The sequence below is a fragment of the Apium graveolens genome, chromosome 7 (assembly GCF_009905375.1).
Source record: "Apium graveolens cultivar Ventura chromosome 7, ASM990537v1, whole genome shotgun sequence".
Taxonomy (NCBI): domain Eukaryota; kingdom Viridiplantae; phylum Streptophyta; class Magnoliopsida; order Apiales; family Apiaceae; genus Apium; species Apium graveolens.
In genome coordinates this window covers 12,762,194-12,782,351 of record NC_133653.1, presented here as the reverse complement: position 1 = coordinate 12,782,351, position 20,158 = coordinate 12,762,194, and the positions used below count along the sequence as shown (strand labels likewise).

At 36.1% G+C, this 20,158-nt stretch overlaps 1 protein-coding gene and 2 non-coding genes across 4 annotated transcripts; all 3 read left to right on the top strand.

The window, feature by feature from the left end:
- The first annotated feature begins 850 nt into the window (after positions 1-850).
- On the top strand, positions 851-20,064 carry LOC141672062 (tRNA N(3)-methylcytidine methyltransferase trm141). 2 transcript variants are annotated; one of them, XM_074478555.1, is made up of 13 exons: positions 851-972; positions 2,903-3,012; positions 3,130-3,191; positions 3,524-3,574; positions 3,677-3,703; positions 4,251-4,355; positions 15,320-15,427; positions 15,574-15,645; positions 16,012-16,062; positions 17,434-17,496; positions 17,608-17,732; positions 18,470-18,659; positions 18,907-20,064. In XM_074478555.1, exons 2-13 carry the CDS (start codon positions 2,910-2,912, stop codon positions 19,618-19,620), a joined length of 1,671 nt encoding a protein of 556 aa, XP_074334656.1. In that variant the 5' UTR covers positions 851-972; positions 2,903-2,909; the 3' UTR covers positions 19,621-20,064. The 2 variants fall into 2 exon arrangements, with proteins under 2 accessions (XP_074334656.1, XP_074334657.1); XM_074478556.1 differs by having other exon boundaries at positions 18,763-19,047.
- LOC141675576 (small nucleolar RNA R71) lies at positions 8,588-8,694 on the top strand. The gene has a single exon (XR_012556221.1). It is a non-coding gene; the product is annotated as a small nucleolar RNA R71 (small nucleolar RNA).
- LOC141676164 (small nucleolar RNA R71) lies at positions 11,686-11,793 on the top strand. The gene has a single exon (XR_012556769.1). It is a non-coding gene; the product is annotated as a small nucleolar RNA R71 (small nucleolar RNA).
- Positions 20,065-20,158: the final 94 nt, after the last annotated feature.

Below are 20,158 nucleotides of genomic sequence, written 5' to 3'. Positions count from 1 at the left end.
GAGAAATACGCATTTTACGACCTCATTCTTTAATCAGCCCATATATGACCACCAAATGCGGTGCCAAACACGCACATAGTAGGCTCCACCTAATAACAATACGCATTTTACGAATAGTTACCTCTTTCGTCCCAATTTACTTGTTTTATTTGATTTTTTATGATTAAATTGACCCAATTTTGACCTAAAATTTCATATAATATAATATTGAAAATACTTATAAAATTTATATCATTAGAAAGTATGTTTAATTTGCTTTTATATGTATTTTTTAATTTTTTAAATTATTAAAGAATGAGTTTTTATTACAGTCAAAATTGAGTCAGTTTGACCAATAATAAACCGGGACGAAGGGAGTATCTATTTCATATACCAAAATAGGTATTGTCCCGTAATCTAGAATGTGTGTATTGTAATTTACTCATTTGGAAAATATGTATATTGAATTACACCATTATGAAATGTGTATTTTGCAAATTAAAATTGACCATATTTTTTAGGGTGAAAAATCAAAATATCCATCATTTGAGGAGATTTGCCCAGAATACCCATCGACGGGAAAACCGCATAAAATAACCACTGAATACGGATTACCATCATGCGTATTCTATTTTTTTTTAAAAATACAAAGAATACGCATGTGAGACGTGCGTATTCATTTAGAGAATTCTTTATATTTTTTTTAAAAAAATAGAATACGTATCTGTAACATGCGTATTCAGGGGTATTTTGGACAGTTTCCCCGCCGGTGGGTATTTTGAACACTTAAAACTGAAAAGTGGTGTATTTTGGGCATTCATTCCCATAAAATAAATAAAAAAAAAACAAATCATTAAAATAAATAAATATCAAATCTCATAAGGGTTTTTCTATTCTTCAGTTTTGAGACAAACAGTTTCTAACGACTTCAGTTACAGGCGGCAGTTCAATCAAACTGAACTAGTTTCACTTACCCAAATCTTACTAAACAAGGTTAGTTCTATTCTTACCATTGATTTCTCTTTCAAGATTAACTCTATTATTGGTGTGTGTGTGTGTTTATATTTATGTGCTAGTTCATAAATTTGGCTTATTTAATATATTTTTATTTATCATTTTTCCTGTTAGTCTGTGCCTATCTTAGAATAAACTACCCTGTTTTCTGTTTTGAATTGTGATTACCAATTACTAGTTGTTAAATTTGATTATATTTGATGTAGGCATTAGTGTTACTATTCGAACATTCACAACTTATACAGTTTATTGGATTTAGAAGTGTACCGCTATTCGAGATTAAGAATCGAGGGTCTTTGTTTTTTTTGATAAAACTGGCTATTTTGAGTTGATTATGAAAAGAGTAATGCTAGAGGTACAAATATAGTTGCAAAAAATTGTTATACATGGCATGGGTAATGTGGCAATATGGAATAATTTAATTGGTGCTATTATTATGAATGCAAGGGGATTCATTTATATTTAACCAATAAATATCTGACACATGGCATTTGTAACTATTTTGAGAACTAATTTTTGTGCGCCTAGCATTTTCCTCATGATAAATAGAAGTAGGCGTGACTTTAAAAGAATATATAAAAATGCTGAATTTACCGCAAGGCTACTTTCATGTGTTTCTCAATATTTTATCTTTGAGCAATCCTCGACACTTCTTATATTTTTGTTGGGATTCTTGTGCAATTGCAAATTTGCAATAATGGGCATTGGAGTCCAAATTGTTGGTGAAGGATAACCGAATGAAGATTACGCGGAATAAGTTTAGTGTGCCTAATGTGATAAATTTATATTTTATTGGAGTTTAAAACTTATGCAAGTCATGTAATCTGCCAGATATGTGAGGAGCTTGCAGACCTAATACCGTAGCGTATGGTATTAGTATTGAGATTGTTCTGAGAAATTCTTGGGATAGTAGATTTTTTGCAGTTGATTCGTCAAATGTTTTTGTTTTCTTGTTTTTCCTTATTTCCTTGTTCTTAAATTATGTGCTACATCAGTGCTAGTATTATAAATCTGTTAAAGAGGCAGCGAGCAATGGAGGCGGACTCAACTTCCTTAATATAGCTATCCTGATTAGTGAGCTTAAGTGAGCATCATTCCCAGCAAGACAGTTATACTGATAAACTTTGCCACTTTTGTGGACAAAAGTGTTCTCTTCTGATTTCATCCTTCTAGAACAACTGAATATGCTGCTTAAGAACATTATCTTCTTACTCATCACGAAAAAGAATTAAGCGCAAGTACTTGCAGCTAGTGACAGAGTAATAGATTGACAAAGAAGATATACTTTTTCGAATAATATACATATTTTCAAATATTACTACTGAAAGAATTTTTTAATAAAGGTGAAAAAAGCAAGCCTAAAACTTACGTCTAAGACAAATTAGGATGGAATATTTAATATAATTGTAGATGATTGGTGTTTTCTCCCGATGGTTTTTGTTGTCCGTGGCTCACTAGTTTTCCTTGCCCAATCCCAAGGGTCAAGGTTTTCTGCTAATGTGCTGTCCAATTTGCAAAACTGAAATTGTAACAAGGTTGATAATTGCACTACAGCACTAGGAGAAAACTTCACCTTCCCAAGATCGTTTGTTTGGCATGCTATGAATATTGTAAAACTGAGAGTAACAAAGTTGTTATTACTAGGGTAAATGGGTAATGTTTCCAAATTAGTCTAAATTTCTACATCTCTGCATATCATATATCTACTTATCATGTGTTCTGCATGAATATGGATTTTCTAATTTATTACCAATTCTTACCAAGGATTATGCCAAATTTAAGTGGATGTAGCACATGTGACCAGAAATATATATGTGATGCTATTTGCTAATACTTTTTATAATTGTTCCTGTATATATTCTTAATTAGATTATTAGAACTATTCTACATTCTATTATGCTTGCAATAGATTCGGAATGGCATCTGATACACAAGGCAGCGTGGAGTTGAAGCAGCAACCACCAGTGAGGATACAGATATATTCCACACCAAGCAATGAAATTACCCCATTCTGGAGAGGTCTGTATCCCTATCTTCTTATATCGCTATTCACCAATGCATTCCTGATGGCTCGTATGTTAGCGAAAAGCTTGTACGCACTGATCTGTGATATAAATGTGTCTTTCAATGTGGCAGAGAAGTACGAGAGAGAAGCTAAGAAGTATTGGGATAATTTCTACAAACGCCATCAAGACAGGGTTAGACCTCGCTTTTAGCAACTTGTTAAAATAAAAATGGAAAGAAAAACTTCATTATGTTATCTCGCTATTATCTAATTGAAAAAAACATATCAACCTGGTCTCCTTTCAAAGTTTAGCTAAGAGAACATAAGTTGGAATTCTCCTTATAGTTTAAAAAAATGAGTCTTTAATAGTCATTCTTAAACTTGTACCTATTTTGTATTCTCTCATTAGTGGTATTTATCGACCTGGATTCTACAGTTAATTATAACTGTATGCAAAAATACTTTATCTTCATTGTTCTCTGCACACTATGTGGCTCATATTGGTTTATATTTTTCTTTCATCAGTTTTTCAAGGATCGGCACTACCTGGACAAGGAATGGGGACAATACTTTTCTGTTAGTATAATGATATCTATGGTTTTAAATTTTGATGTTGGCTGTAGTAATACTTGTATGTTTATACTTAACACGGTTTATATGTTTTTTTTGGGTTTCTAGGGAGCAGGAAACAAAGTTGTATTGGAGGTAAGTTTTACCTTCTAACTATGCCTTTCATTTTCATCAAGAACTCGAGCTTTTTTGATTTCATAGTTGTATAAATTGTATTCATATCGAATGTATTTGTTCTAACCATATGCATTTTGACCGGTGGAGAGCTGAATTCATCCTTGTTATCACTGTATCAGATTTGGACAAAATGAGCTTGAAATCTATGACATTAGTTGGGAATTTAGGAGAAATGATTAATATCTGTTAATAATTATCTTTAATTTGCATGTTTTTCTAGAACCAAGGTTGAACAATAGGTTTCCTTGACTATTTTGTATGCAAAAATCTAATTAATCTACTTTAGCTATGACGACATCTGCAACTTTAAATTTTGAAGTAGTTAGTAGGAAGAACAAGGCTATGTAATTGAAAGTACTAAGATATATAACATCTTGAGACCTATATTTTTTTTGGATCTGAGAATTTCTTTGTTATTTTTGCTGTCGACACTTAATGTCAGTGCTTTTGGAGTGCTTTAATTGTTTATTTTATTAGTTTACACAAAATATATGTTTTCGAGCAGGTTGGCTGTGGAGCTGGAAACACTATCTTTCCTCTAGTTGCTACATATCCAGATATTTTTGTTCAAGCATGTGATTTCTCACCACGTGCTGTGGAATTGGTTAAGGTATGATTTCTCGTGATGACGCTATTTATTATTGAATTAGAGAAATTAGCACAGCATGTACTTTATAGTGTAATTGGGACTGCTTAATAGCATCTCCTTTGTGCAGATTTTTGAGTAATAATAAAGTTTTTATGTGCTTTGTTATCTTCTTTTTTTTGCCAAGAAATTTATGTACGTTCTTTGCCCATTGTAGATGCATTTGAAAATCTTATTTATCACAAAAATGTAGATAAGAATTCGTGTCGCCGAACGATATTTCGTAATCTAAATTAATAATGGAATCTTTATGTTTATGTGTGACTCAAATAAAATATATAATATTTCAACAAATTAATTCAAATTGTAGCACCTACATTCTTGTATATTTAACATGCGTGAATATTCTTTGAACGCATGTTGCAACACCACAGTTTCGTCATATGGCGTGGGAGGACTATGTTTGCATATGGTCTCAAACGACGAGTAAAAGCTAAATAAAACGTAATGCCTAGTTTGCTTCTAAAGACTAAATTTGGAAGGAAATGTAGTGAAAATGTACTATTTCAGAATCTACATTTCTTCTGTTCGCCAATTTAAATTAGGGTTCAAAAACACTAATTTGTAAAAGAATGATATGTTCTCCTTTCATGTACAAATCTCATCGATGATAGAATATTTGCTCTCTTTCATTCCTAGGGGGTTACTATACAGGTGTGATTTTAAGTAGGAGACTCACATGACCCTCGTTAAGTTTCACAATCATATGCTTCCAAAGCTTAGACAGCATATGCTCATTAATCAGATGAACAATTTAGATGATAGTTTTCAGGTTGCATTAGAGCACGAGTATCGATTGAAAGACGCCTCTCAGGAGAATTTTTTTTCATATTTGAATCAGCCAGTGAATCGAGGGTCACCCTAGAGTCGAACATTTTCCTTATTCAAGGGACTTCACTATTAGTAGCTCGAGAAGTCTTCTGAGATACGAAAATGTATCACTGGTCGATTCGAATATGAAGAACTCTTTTGCTGAGAGGTATCCTTCAATCGATACTCGTGCTCTAATGCAAGCTGAAAAATATATTCCAAGTTGTTCATCTGATTAATGAGCATATGTTGTCTTAGCTCCGGCCGCATATGATTTACCATCGTATTGCCTATGATCATATTGATCATGGTACCTATAGTTACGGTGCCCCTCATCCGTCTCACGATCCTGGTAATTGTGATGATCATCGAACACCTCTTCGTCCCAGTTCTCAACAATCTTAAATTCTAGCGTATCTATTCTACTACCTCATCAAGCTTAGATGATCCTTGCATCCAGCCATTTAAGAATTTCTTTCTTCACTACCTTCTTCATGATAGGATTGAGTCTCCTCTGATGTTTAACGGTAGGATTACTTCCTTCCTCAAGCAGAATTTTATGCATACAATAAGAAGAACTGATTCTCTTGATATCTCTATAGTCCATCCGATTGCTGATTTAAACTCTCTCAGAATTCGCAAGAGCTTGTCTTCATCACTACCTGAAAGGTTAGATGCAATAATAACAGGTAAAGTAGATGCATCACCTAAAAAAGTAAGTGATCAGGTAGTAGTTTGAGCTCAAGTGTGGGAGCTTCTTCAATAGATGGTTTAAGACACTCCTGAGAATTTTTCACCTCTGCTGATCCAAGGGACTCGAATGGCAAATCCAACTTCCTCTTCCATGAAGATGTATTTAAAAACTGAAGTTGTTCTGCCTTTTCTTCGTCTTCACTATCAGATTCCCCTGTTAAGGCGCTCTCTAAGGCGTCAGTCCTTAGCAATTGATCAAGCTCCAAATTCACTACAGAGTCGACCAACTCTACTTTAAAGTACCCCTCTTCATCCGTGGGGAATTTCAATGCATTGAAAAAAATTAAAGGTAACGTCCTGATCCTGAACACTCATAGTAAGCTCACCCTTCTACACATCGATCAAAGTTCGACCAGTAGCTAAGAATGGTCTCCCTAAGATAATGAGAATCTTCTTATCTTCCTCAAAGTCCAGAATGACAAAATCAGCAGGGAAGATAAGTTTGTCCACCTTAACCAATACATCCTCCACTACACCTCGCGGATAAGTGATGGATCGATCAGCCAGTTGTAAGGACATGTTTACAGGTTATGGATCAGGCAGACCAAGTTTCTTGAGGACAGACAAAGGCATCAGATTGATGCTAGCTCCCCAGTCACACAAGCACTAGTCAAAAGATAAGTATCCAATAGGGCATGGTATCGTGAAGTTTCCTGGATCTTTAAGTTTAGGAGGTAGTTTCTGCTGCAACACAACACTGCACTCTTCCGTTAGAGAAACGGTTTCCAACTCCTCAAGTTTAAGCTTCCGAGAAAGACTACCCTTCATAAACTTAGCATAACTCGGCATTTATTCTAGAGCTTCTGCAAAAGGTATGTTAATATGCAATTTCTTGAAAACCACCAGAAACTTGGCAAATTGCTTGTTGAACTTCTACTTCTGAAGTCTTTTAGGATATGGAGGAGGCGGATAGATTTGTTTATCTCCTGTATTTTACTCGGGAGTAGTGTTTTCAGTAGAAGTCTTCTTCGTTTCCGCTTCGACCCCCTTCCCATCATCTGTTTCCTCAAGAATTGCATTTTCTGAAGCTGGCAAGGCCGCGGGCGCGCTTGATATGGGCGCGGGCGCGCCCACCTTCTGGAGAAATTTTTCAGATTATTCGTTTTGATGATTTTTAGGGCTAGCGACCTTTCCATACCTCAAAGTGATTTCCTTCAACTGTTCCTTGACTTCCCTCTTGCCTGGATTAGCTTCTGTATCACTAGGAAGAGTTCTTTGTGGTCACTTCAATAAATCATTGGCAATTTGCCCTATTTGATTCTCCAGAGTTTTGATTAAAACCAATTGACTTTTGCACATCAGCCTCAACTCCTACAATTCAGATTTTTCATTCAAAGATGAACCTGCACCTCCATGAGATTGTTGTTGCATTCCCTGTGGCTGAAATTGTTACCTTGGTGCAAACTGTTGCTGGAAACCAGGAGGATTGAAAGCGTTCTTTCCAAACTGCTGGTAAGGCTGTTGTGGATGTTGCATACCACTCTGATTATTGCTTCAGCTGAAATTAGGATGGTTTCGGTTGTTAGGATGATAAGTGGCAGGAACCGGTTGCTGTGATCTCTGAAAATTGCTCACAAACACAAACTATGCCGACTCACTAGATATATTCGTTGCATGTGCACTTGCACACAACTCACAAACACTTGATATCTGATGAACTCAATAGTTAGCCAGAGAATCCACTTTCATAGTCAACGCCTTTAGCTGAGCAGCTATAGCCGTAGCCAATGTTATTAAAGGCGAGATGCGCACCGAGGCGCTAGGGTCCCTTGTAGCCTAGGCGATGAGGCGCGAGCCTTATCGAAGTGAAAAGAATTTATTTAGAAAACAAATTATTTATTATAGAATTATGCAAAAACACCACAAATAGGAATATGAAATTTATAGGAACTTCCATGTTGGATTAATTTTTTTACTATCACTTTTTTCGGTAGCCATTGCTCCTTTACGGTGTAAATTCATACATATATATTAGTATGTAGCCGGAAACACAAAAGAACAAGTAAATACATGGTATATTAGTATTTATAACACTATAGCTGTAAGAATATACACTATATATATATATTTGTATACACACCCAATATACATATATATATTTATTTATTTATTTAAACTATATATATAAATAATACACACACTGCTTTACTGAGTAGAAAAGAAGTAGAATATTCATGTCTATGTAAGGATATATCTTCACTTTTGTTATTATTGATAACATGAATTTCTAAACACTTATAGGCTTAAAAAAGTATGGGTTTTAGGGTTGTATTTGACTATTTTTGCGCCTCGCTGCGCCTTGCGCCTCAAGGGTCTAGGCGCGCGCATCATTGAAGGCGCTGCGCCTCGATAAGAACTATACGCTAATAGTGCGCCTCGCTGCGCCTCGTGCACCTCGGCCGCCTTTAACAACACTGGTCGTAGCTGTATCCACCTCCAGAATTCCTGCTACCTTGCCTTGTGGTAGTCTCTGACTTGGGTTCTGATTTTCATTAGCAGCCATCATTTCAATTAGCTCATACGCTTCCTCACAGCTCTTAGCCCATAAGGCTCCACCTGATGCTGCATCTAGCATGGGTCTTGACCGTGCTCCCCAACCATTATAGAAGCAATTGATTACCATCCAATCAGGCATTCCATGATGAGGACACTTCTTAAGTATCTCCTTGTAACGCTCCTAAGCTTCACATAAAGATTCTCCCGACTGTTGTGTAAATTGAGTAAGAGCATTCCTGATTGCAGCTGTTTTTGCCATAGGGAAAGAAATTTCTGAGCAAGATCCTCCCATGTCGAAATAGAACCTGGTGGTAGAGAGTGCAACCAGCTCTTAACTTTATCACTCAGAGAAAATGAGAAAAGTCTCAGTTTCACAGCGTCTTCCGAAACACCGTTGAACTTGAAGGTGTTGCAAATCTCGATGAAATCCCTAATGAGCATATTGGGATCTTACGTTGGAGAACCCCCAAACTGGACTGAATTCTATACCATTTGAATCGTGCCAGACTTGATTTCAAAGGTATTAGCCGCGATGGCTGGTCTGACAATGCTAGACTGAATGTCATTGATTTTCGGCTGAGAATCATCCTTCAATGCTTTCGTTTTCATTGTTGGTTCTCCCATTGCTATGATCACTTCCTTTTCTACTTCTTCTAGTTTGTCGTTACGAGATTGAGAACGTGTTTGCATACATGCTCGATCGAATATCTGAAACACACAAACAAAGTAAATTTTGTAAAAAGAATAATCCGAGTTAGTGAAATTTAACGACCACTGATGACAAGCACATAAACTAAATTTAACATCGATCCCCGGCAGTGGCGCCAAAAACTTGTTCGCACAAAACCACGCAAGCGTACGCGATCACAAGTAGTATACGATTAAGTTAAGTTCGTTCCCACAGATACTGGTTCAAACAGAATATGCACTTATGCATCAATGTATGGTTATTATTCACTGCTAAGACAAGTATCAATTTTGAGTTGATTAATTAATTAAAGTGATTATACTAGCATGCATTAACTAAGAGAATAAAACTGATTTACTTATATGAGATAAAACATGGGATTCTAACTTCATTAAATACTTCATTCAGAGTTTTTTGCCTTTAATCTTAGTATGTGATGGTGATGACCACTAATCAGATAACACGAAATTAGTATATGCTATCTTTCGATATATGTATACCCTACTCCTAAACATCCACAAATAAGATAGAAGTTGAGCAGACACCAATTATGCTTAGACCTTATATGTCTATAAGATTTGAAAACATAATGGTTTAATGAGCAAGTTATCTATTGTGATTACATAGGGCAGCGTAAGATGGTTAAAATTATACTACGAATCATGCATGACAACATACATAAACCTATGTAAGCATGGCAATTTCTAAACCTCTATATCCACGGAGATGCATTCAAATACTGCAGTTGCTCTTCCCCTTCTTCATCTTCACTATTAGGTTCCCCTATTAAGGCTCTCTCTAAGGCGTCAGTCCTTAGCAATTGATCAAGCTCCGAATTCACTACAGAGTCGACCAACTCTACTTTAAAGCACTCCTCTTCATCAGTAGGGAATTTCATTGCATTGAAAACATTAAAGATAACGTCTGGATCTTGAACCCTCATAGTAAGCTCACCCTTCTGCATATCGATCAGAGTTCGGCCAGTAGCTAAGAATGGTCTCCCCAAAATAATGGGAATCTTCTCATCTTCCTCAAAGTCCAGAATGACAAAATCAGCAGGGAATATGAGTTTGTCCACCTTAACCAATACATCCTCCACTACACCTCGCGGATAAGTGATGGATCGATCAGCCAGTTGTAAGGACATGTTTACAGGTTTTGGATCAGGCAGACCAAGTTTCTTGAAGACGGACAATGGTATCAGATTGATGCTAGCTCCCAAGTCACACAAGCACTTGTCAAAAGATAAGTTTTCAATAGTGCATGGTACCGTGAAGCTTCCTGGATCTTTAAGTTTAGGAGGTAGTTTCTGTTGCAGCACAACACTGCACTCTTCCGTTAGTGCAACGGTTTCTAACTTCTCAAGTTTAAGCTTCCGAGAAAGAATACCCTTCATGAACTTAGCATAGCTCGGCATTTGTTCTAGAGCTTCCGCAAAAGGTATATTAATATATAATTTCTTGAAAACCTCCGGAAACTTGGCAGATTATTTGTCGAACTTCTGCTTCTGAAGTCTTTTAGGATATGGAGGCGGATAGACTTGTTTATCTCCTGTATTTTGCTCAGGATTAGTGTTTTCAGTAGAAGTCTTCTTCGTTTCTGCTTCGACCCCCTTCTGGTCAGCTGTTTCCTCAAGAATTGCATTTTCTGAAGCTGGCAAGGGTGCAGGCGCGCCTGATATGGGTGCGGGCGCGCCCACCTTCTGGAGAAATTTTTCAGATTCTTCGTTTTGATGTTTTTTAGGGCTAGCGACCTTTCCAGACCTCAAGGTGATTGCCTTCAACTGTTCCTTGACTTCCCTTTTGCCTGGATTAGCTTCTGTATCACTAGGAAAAGTTCTTTGTGGTCGGTTCAATAAAGCATTGGCAATTTGCCCTATTTGATTCTCTAGAGTTTTGATTATATCCGCTTGGTTTTTGCACATCAGTCTCAACTCCTCCAATTCAGATTTTTTTTATTTCGAAGATGGACCTGCACCTCCATGAGATTGTTGGTGCATTCCCTGTGGCTGAAATTGTTGCCTTGGTGCAAACTGTTGCTGAAAACCTGGAGGATTGAAAGGCTTGTTTCCAAACGGCTTGTAAGGCTGTTGCATAACACCCTGATTATTGCTCCAGCTGAAGTTAGGATGGTTGCGGTTGTTAGGATGATATGTGGCAGGAACTGGTTGCGACCTCTGAAAGTTGCTCACAAACTGAGATGATTCACTAGATATAGCACATTGCTCCGTCGCATGCGAACTTGCTCAAAGCTCACAAACACTAGTTATCTGATGAACACCATAGTTGGTCAGAAAATCGACCTTCATAGTCAACGCTTTGAGCTGAGCTGTGATAGATGTATCCACCTTTAGAATTTCTGCTACCTTGCTTTGTGGTAGTCTCTGACTTTGGGTTCTGATATTCATTAGCAGCCATCATTTCAATTAGCTCATAAGCTTCCTCGTAGCTCTTGGCCCATAAGGCTCCACCTGATGCTGCATCGAGCATAGGTCTTGACTGTGTTCCCAAACCATTATAAAAGCAATTTATTACCATCCAATCAGGCATTCCATGATGAGGACAATTCCTAAGCATTTCCTTGTAGCGCTCCCAGGCTTCACATAGAGATTCATCTGATTGCTGCGCAAATTGAGTAAAAAGCATTCCTGATTGCAACTATCTTTGTCATAGGGAATAATTTAGTAAGAATTTTCTGAGCAAGATCCTCCCAAGTAGCAATAGAACCAGCTGGTAGAGAGTGCAACCAGCTTTTAGCTTTATCCCTCAGAGAAAATGGGAAAAGCTTCAGTTTCACAACATCTTCAGAAACATTGTTGAATTTGAAGGTGTCGCAGATCTCGATGAAATCCCTAGTGTGCATATTGGGATCTTCCGTTGGAGCACACCCAAACTGGACTGAATTCCGTACCATCTGAATCATGTCAGGCTTGATTTCGAAGGTATTAGCTGCAATAGCTGGCCTGACAATGCTAGATTGAATGTCATTGATCTTCGGTTGAGAATAATCCTTCAACGCTTTCGTTTATGCTATTGGTTCTCCCATTGCAACAAAAACTTCTTCAACTTCTTCAAAAACTTCTTTTTCCTATTCTTCAACTTCGTCTAGTGTTTCCTTACGAGATTGAGAACGTGTTCGTATACACGCTCTCTAGAGTACCTGAAATACACGAACAAAGTAAACCTTGTAAGAAAATAATCTGAGTCAGTGAACTTTAACGACCACTGTTGACAAGCATATAAACTAAAATTTAACACCGAGTCCCCGACAGCGGCGCCAAAAACTTGTTCGCACAAAACCTCGCAAGCGTACTCGATCACAAGTAGAATACGATTAAGTTAAGTTCGTTCCCCCAGAGACTGGTTTAAAACAAAATATGCACTACGATTAAGTTAAGTTCGTTCCCCCAGAGACTGGTTTAAAACAAAATATGCACTTATGCAACAATGTATGGTTATTATTCACTGCTAAGACAAGTATCAATTTTGAGTTGATTAACTAATTAAAATGATTATACTAGCATGCATTAACTAAGAGAATAAAACTGATTTACTTATATGAGATAAAACATGGGATTTTAACTTCATTAAATACTTCATTCAGAGTTTATGCCTTTAATCTTAGCATGTGATGGTGATGACAACTAATCAGATAACACGAATTTAGTATACGCTATCTTTCGACATACGTATACCCTACTACTAAACATCCACAAATAAGATAGAAGTTGAGGAGACACCAATTATGCTTAGACCTTATATGTTTATAAGATTTGAAAACATACGGTTTAATGAACAAGTTATCTATTGAGATTACATAGTGCAGCGTAAGATGGTTAAAATTACACTACGAATCATGCATGACAACATACATAAACCTATGCTAGCACGACAAGTTCTAAACCTCTATATCCACTTTCTCTTCAATAAAGATTAACAAATGACTTAGATGTTAGCTACACATCTAAGAAGAATAATTACAACCATACTAGGAAATCATAAATCACCACACACTAACGATTTAGAACAATCAACTATTGAAATCCATAAATAAATCCGCTAGAACCCCATGATAATGATTAGTTAATGATCGAACACATTGTCACCATGGGTTCCAATGAAAACATGATAATAAATAAGTTCAGAATACTACGAGATAATATAAAATTACTGGGGTTTAGATCAAATCAATGTTATGCACCGAGGCGCTAGGGTCCCTTGCAACCTAGGCGATGAGGCGCGAGGTCATCGAAGTGAAATGAATTTACTTAGAAAATGAATTATTCATTATAGAATTCTGCAAAAACACCAAAAACACCAAAAATAGGAATATGAAACTTAAAGGAACTTTCATGTTGGATAAGTTTTCTTACTATCACTTTTTTCGGTTGCCATTGCTCCTTTACGGTAAATCATACATATATATCATTATGTGACTGGAAACACAAAAGAACAAGCATATACATGGTATATTAGTATGTATAACACTATAACCGTAAGAATATATATATATATATATTTAATTATATACACACACACACAATATATATATATATACATGGTACACACGCAGCTTTACCAAGAAGAAACGAAGTAGAATATAAATGTATACGTAAGGAAATGTCTTGATGTTTGTTATTATTGATAACATGGATTTCTAAACACTTATGGGCTTAAAAAAAGTTCGGTTTTAGGGCTGTTTTTTAATATTGACTGTTTTTGCGCCTCGTTGCGCCTCTCGCCTCGCTGCGCCTCTCGCCTCGCTACGCCTCTCGCCTCAGGGGTCTAGGCGCGCGCATCATTAAAGGCGCTTCGCCTCGGTAAGAATTATGCGCTAATGGTGCGCCTCGCTGCGCCTCGGCGCGCCTTTAACAACACTGGATCAAATCAAAAGCAAGCATCCAAAAGTATCGCCTAAATCGAAGAATACAAAAGTGAAAACTAAATCTTCTCTCCTTAGCCGTCTTGTGTACTTTAGGTCTTCTCTATGTTCTTCTTGGCTTCCTTGTTCTTAAAATCGTTTTCTTTTCTTTATATATATAGCCTTGGTTAACGTGGACTCTCGTAATAACCAAATTATAATCAAATCAGAATTTTGCAGAATTTGGCTGGCGCGGGCGCGGGCGCGCTTGAACAGGCGCGGGCGCGCTCTGTGTCTGACAAATGGGGCGCGGGCGCGCTCTGTGTCTGACAAATGGGGCGAGGGCGCACTCCTTTGGGCGTGGGCGCGCTTGCTTTCTGTAGAATTTCTGCAGCTTTCTTCTTTTTGCGCTCCATCCTTTGTACAAACTTACACTACTCCTTCCCTGATCTCTTATCAACATATAATCATTTAAAAGCTCATTTTCACCTTTGACTTGTGCCCTGCAACGACTCAACACAAAACACATCAAAAACACCAAATACTTGAGTTCAAAACACCAACTTAAGCCGATATGAAGCGTTCCAGATAGATATAAAATCCACTTATCAGTATCTAAATGCAAAGCTGAGATATGGCAGGATCTAATAAAATTATAACTCTATTGCTAAAATGGAATTAATAAACGTGACAAAAAATCTGTAACTAAAATGGAATTAATATGCAAGTGTGAGAATAAATCCACACAAATTATGCTAGAGAACTAAATACTAAAATCACGAACTAATTATTCTTATTATAAGTGGAATGATCCTAATGTTTAAAAACAGAAAGTCATTGTTTTTTGTAATTTTTTTTGAATGAACCAACTAATATTCAAATAAACAAATAAAACGAATGGGTTTTAAATGTATGATTTTATTAAGAATGATTGAAATGTTCTACATCATTATAATCTCTGTGCTTTAGATTTCTTTCAGTTACTGTCCAACATCAATAGCCTAGTCACTAAGGCTCTTCCCACCCCTTTCCTCTGGACAAGGTCATAGTTATAAATTCTCACCCCCTCTTCCTCTTTACACTAAAACTACATATATGTTCACTACCAAAATGACGGTCTTGTTAAAAAGATAATGATATAAGGTTGGGTTGTCTCACCTTTTCTGCTAATCAGAAATACCACATGTCACTTTGTAGACCTTTTTAGCACATCTTAGATAACATGCAGCCAAATCTATAGATAGTGCTCCCGATTATTGATGCTGAGCAGGAAATAATTAAACTTTTTTTTGATTGTGGTCCTACAATCCTTTCCCATCAGATGCATAAAGACTTCACAGAGACCCGGGTGAATGCATTTGTTTGTGATCTGACGGCTGAGGACCTAAGCAAGCACGTATCTCCAGCTTCAGTTGACATTGTAACCATGGTATATATCAAAACCTTTCTTTAAAAAGTCGAAGTATAGCTGAACAACAGCGTCCTGAAGTGCATACTTTCTTGATGGACTTTCGCTTATAGTATATCACAGATATAGTATTATACTTTAGTGCTTGAAGCTGACTTGTAAAGCAGATATTTGTCTTATCTGCAGTATCCCCCGAGAAGATGTCTAAAGTGTTGCACAACATAAAAAAGGTTCTCAAGGTAAAATACTTATCACACCCAATTTGAAAATATTGAGAATTAACTTGTCTGGACAGATTTTTGATCGTACTTAAACAAGTTTAGATGACTAAAAAATGAAGATGAAAAAAATTATTATTTTTTTTTTCTGTATGCAGAAACCTTAAATTACAATTGTCAACACAACCTGTTCTCCAGTTTTCTTATTAAACTTAATGATTCTTCATCTGATATATAATATTTGTCAACAAGATCGATCAATTATGGAAACCCTAAACAGACAATATATAAATGTGTAGGATTTCATAATGTTAACCTTCTTTTTTGTTCTCTTTTATGCTTTTTGTTCTTTCGTTTAATGCGATCACCTTTTTTCCCTCTTTCCAGCCTAATGGTTTTGTTTTGTTCCGCGACTATGCTGCTGGGGACCTCGCTCAGGTTTACTTCTATTAAATGATCTTGATACCGCTATATAGTTGCATACATGCATTTGTTTTTCTTAGTGGATGCTGATATTTTTAATGCATATGTTGAAGCATCTGATGGTCAATATTCTATCTTACTTGAGCAATATTCTATCTTAGTTTAGCAATAGCGTTTTCAGGAGAAGGAAATATATAATAGTTTTGCTTCGTAATTTACAGCCAGAAAAACAATATACATATAGGCCACAACACACGAACACGCGCACATGTACACGGCTTTATTTGATATTATATGCAAGTATACTTATAAAACATGATAAAGAGTAGTAGAATTTTTTTTTAAAACTGATGCCAGTTGGTAGTTTTCTTTGTCTTTTTTTAATCTATGCTCATTCAGTTTTAGACTATTTATTACAATGGTCGAGGCATTATTCTCTTGAAACAATGTAGCTTATATATCTCTTACTTGATTACTATGTAGAGGACTAGAAGTCATAAATAAACTGTGCAGCTCATCTTTTTTATAAATTGTAAAGAGTCAAGTTTGTAGCGTTGTGGTATTATTTTATAGATATATTTGGAAACACTTCAGTTTCATGTAATTGATTGTGTAATGTAATTCTTCTAAATTTGCTACTGTGTTTTGATCAACCAGCTATTTTTACACTGCAATTTGTTGTGCTTCCCTACTTTACTTTCTACTATAGACCCAAATCTCCTGCGTTTTCTCATGTGTTTTGTATGCAAATTTTTTATCTCCAGCCTAAATAATATATAAGCAAGTTAGTGTGGGAAATGCTATCATATTTGAGGAGAATTGTTGTTTTGTGACTGATACAAAGTGTTTGTGTCTTGTTTTTAATCTAATTGTTGACGAATAAACACTTAGAAAATCAGGCCACAATTCAATTCTCTCAAATTTACATAGATATAGGCCGTTGCTCCATGAAGAACACCCTTATATAGATTCTAAAGAACAGTAAAGAACACCATAGAGTCATACATAAAAACACATTTTGATTGTAATTTTCACACCAAAAAAGTTTTTATGATTAAAAATAGAATCTAAGAAAAATTAGGATCAAATATAACATTACTACACATAAGTTTATTGTTACAAAAATATGTAGAAGATTCTATGCTGGATTCTGCACTGGATTCTAAGATAAGATTCTACGTTATATTTGATATGTTAAGCTTAATCGATGTTAAATATGTGATTCTAATCTTAACAAATCATTTTTTTTAAAAAAAGAAGTATTTTGTTGGTGTTCTTTATTGTTCTTTATATAATGTGTTCTTTGTGGGTGCAGCCCCATAGATATATGCATTAATTTGTACATCTTTTGCTAGCATCCTTTCAGTAGCTGTATTTAATTGATAGGAAAGACTTGCTTCCAAGGATCAAAAGATCAGTGAGAACTTCTATGTCAGAGGTGATGGCACTGTAAGTTGTAATTTGCATGTACAGTTCTAGCGCTAGTGTAAAAAAGCTCTTCTAAGCCACCTTTTTTTGCTTTCTGACCCCATTTTTATTGAACTGTATGTATGATCCCAGCGCGCATTCTACTTTTCTGAAGAGTTCTTAGGAAATTTGGTCAAGGAAAATGGATTTGATACCAAAGAGCACAGTTTATGCTGCAAGCAAGTGGAAAATCGTTCACGAGAACTAGTAATGAATCGGTTAGTCAGCATATGATCCTATTTTAGATTGTAATTGCCTTGGTTTTATTAATATAGGTTACTGGTGTAGTCAGTAGCAAAGTAGCAAAACAAAACTAGGCTTCCTGCTTATGTGCTGCATTTCTAAATAGTAATAGTAAATATGTAGTCTACTAAAGTGCATGAGTTTTATTACTTCCTAACTTTAACTTATGTAGGAGGCATGGAAAGTATTTTTCTATTACTTTTACGAGGCACTCGTCCTATGAGTTGTTGGGTCATATAATCATTTTAACTTGTCTCTTAGTCTCTGCCGTGTGGCCATTTATGTCTTTCGTAGCGCACTTCAATAAGTGCTTCCTTTTTTACTTCTTTTTCTCTTCCATTTTCTTGTAGAATCTTTCTGCATTTAATTCATTTTTCTCGTTCTTTTTTTTTTCTTACTGTTACATAGCTCCTTCAGAAAAACCGGGTGCTTTAAATTTCTATTTTCTCTGCTTTTGGCCTGTTGTAGAAGCTTGAGAGACCTTAGGGAAACTAATATAATCAGTCCCAATTCTTGTGTAACATCTGTGCTCTTTACGGCATTTGCTAAAATCGAGCCTGATATAGTGATATTTATTTAATGTCTGAAAAATATCGTATTATAATTATTCTATTTCACGTTCTGGTTCAAAAAGGTGTTTTAGAGAAAGTGAGTTTAAGTGCATGTTATGTGTAGTTTACTTAGTCCGAGTGTAACTGTCTTCTGATTTTAGGCGATGGGTTCAAGCTGTCTTCCATTTGAAAAGTTTATACTACACCGCTGAGGCTGAAACAAAGCTACCAGTCCTTTCGAAGGAGAGTACCAAGTCAGATAACAGAGTGATAGAGCCAGCAACTGAGTCTGAGATTGACATGTCTGAAGGAATTAGTGAAATGTTTGGTATGTCAAATTCTAATAATGAGGTAAAAATTATTTCAAGTTTTCTCATCCTTATTTCTTAGTGGATTTAAAAAAAATATATATATCATTGCCCACTCTCATATAAGTAACATGTCCTGGTTAAAGGAAAACTTGTTAGGCTGGGGATCAAAGGGTGACATGATTGTTCTTATTAGTTTAATTTTTTTGGTTGGTGATGGGGAATGAGCTTTTAATGGTTAGTCTTATCAGCTTAATTGATTTTTCGTCTTCCCAACTGCACCCTGCTAGATTAATGAGGTAAATGTAAGGGACTGGAGTTTCAAGATAAAAGTACTTCCTAAAGAGAACCAGCACACGTGCAAATCAACTGGTTTGATGCTATGGGAATCAGCTCATCTTATGGCTCATGTCCTTGCAACAAATCAGCTTATTGTTGCAGGGAAAAGGGTGTTAGAGTTGGGTTGTGGCTGCGGAGGAATTTGTTCAATGATTTCCACTAAATCTGCTGACCTTGTTGTGGCCTCTGATGGGGATGAAAAGGCACTTGAATTATTGTCCGAAAATGTTAGATCGAATCTCCAATCCTCTTCACTAGCCAAACTAATTGTGAAGAGACTTGAGTGGGGTAATAAAGACCATATAGAAGCAATTAAGGATTTGAATCACGGAGGGTTTGATATCATTATAGGCACAGATGTGACTTATGTTGCAGAAGCTATTTTGCCCTTGTTTGCAACTGCAAAAGAATTGGTTTCATCAAACAAAAACATCAATAAAGAATTAAATCCTGCACTTATCTTATGCCATATTTTTCGCAGAGTTGATGAACCCTCTATACTTTCAGCTGCATCTAAATTTGGGTTTAAGCTTATTGATAGGTGGCCTGATGAATCAGCAACTACCTCTTCTCGTAGCATTATCAGCAGTTGGTTCAGAAAAGATACTGGAGATGAGGGCATTCCCAGTACGGCTTTGAATATTATGTACTTCACTATACTATAATCAGTCTCTAAACTTGTCTGGAGATCTACTGTCATATACCGAAATTTATGGAACAGAAAATAGTTAGTCCAGTTTTGGGGATGTATTACATGCCTGTGAAAGTTATTTTACTTTTTTGGCAGCATATTGTTACTTCTCATACATGTTGCTGGAGCAGCGGAATTTATGAAATTGAAAGATAACCTATACATTGTTCTTGTTAAGATGGAATGTACAACGTTACATTGTGCGATGCACTAGTGAAAGTTAAGGAGGGGTTTAGTTCATTGTTAACGAGGCTGGTTAATGTCGGAACCTCAATCCCATGTTATTGTATTCGTATTGACTATTTAATGGTTGGGAATGTAAACTTCATTCCGGGGATTATCATTCTCATTCTCGAATCTTATTTCCGTCAACAATCCACGCGCCCTTAATCAATAGACTTTAGAGTTTATGTATCAATTCCTATACATGTTGGCAGAATACTGTTTAAATTCTGGTGCATATACACGCAGCTCCATGCCATCTGCATCATTAGAGCAAGTTGTACCTAGTT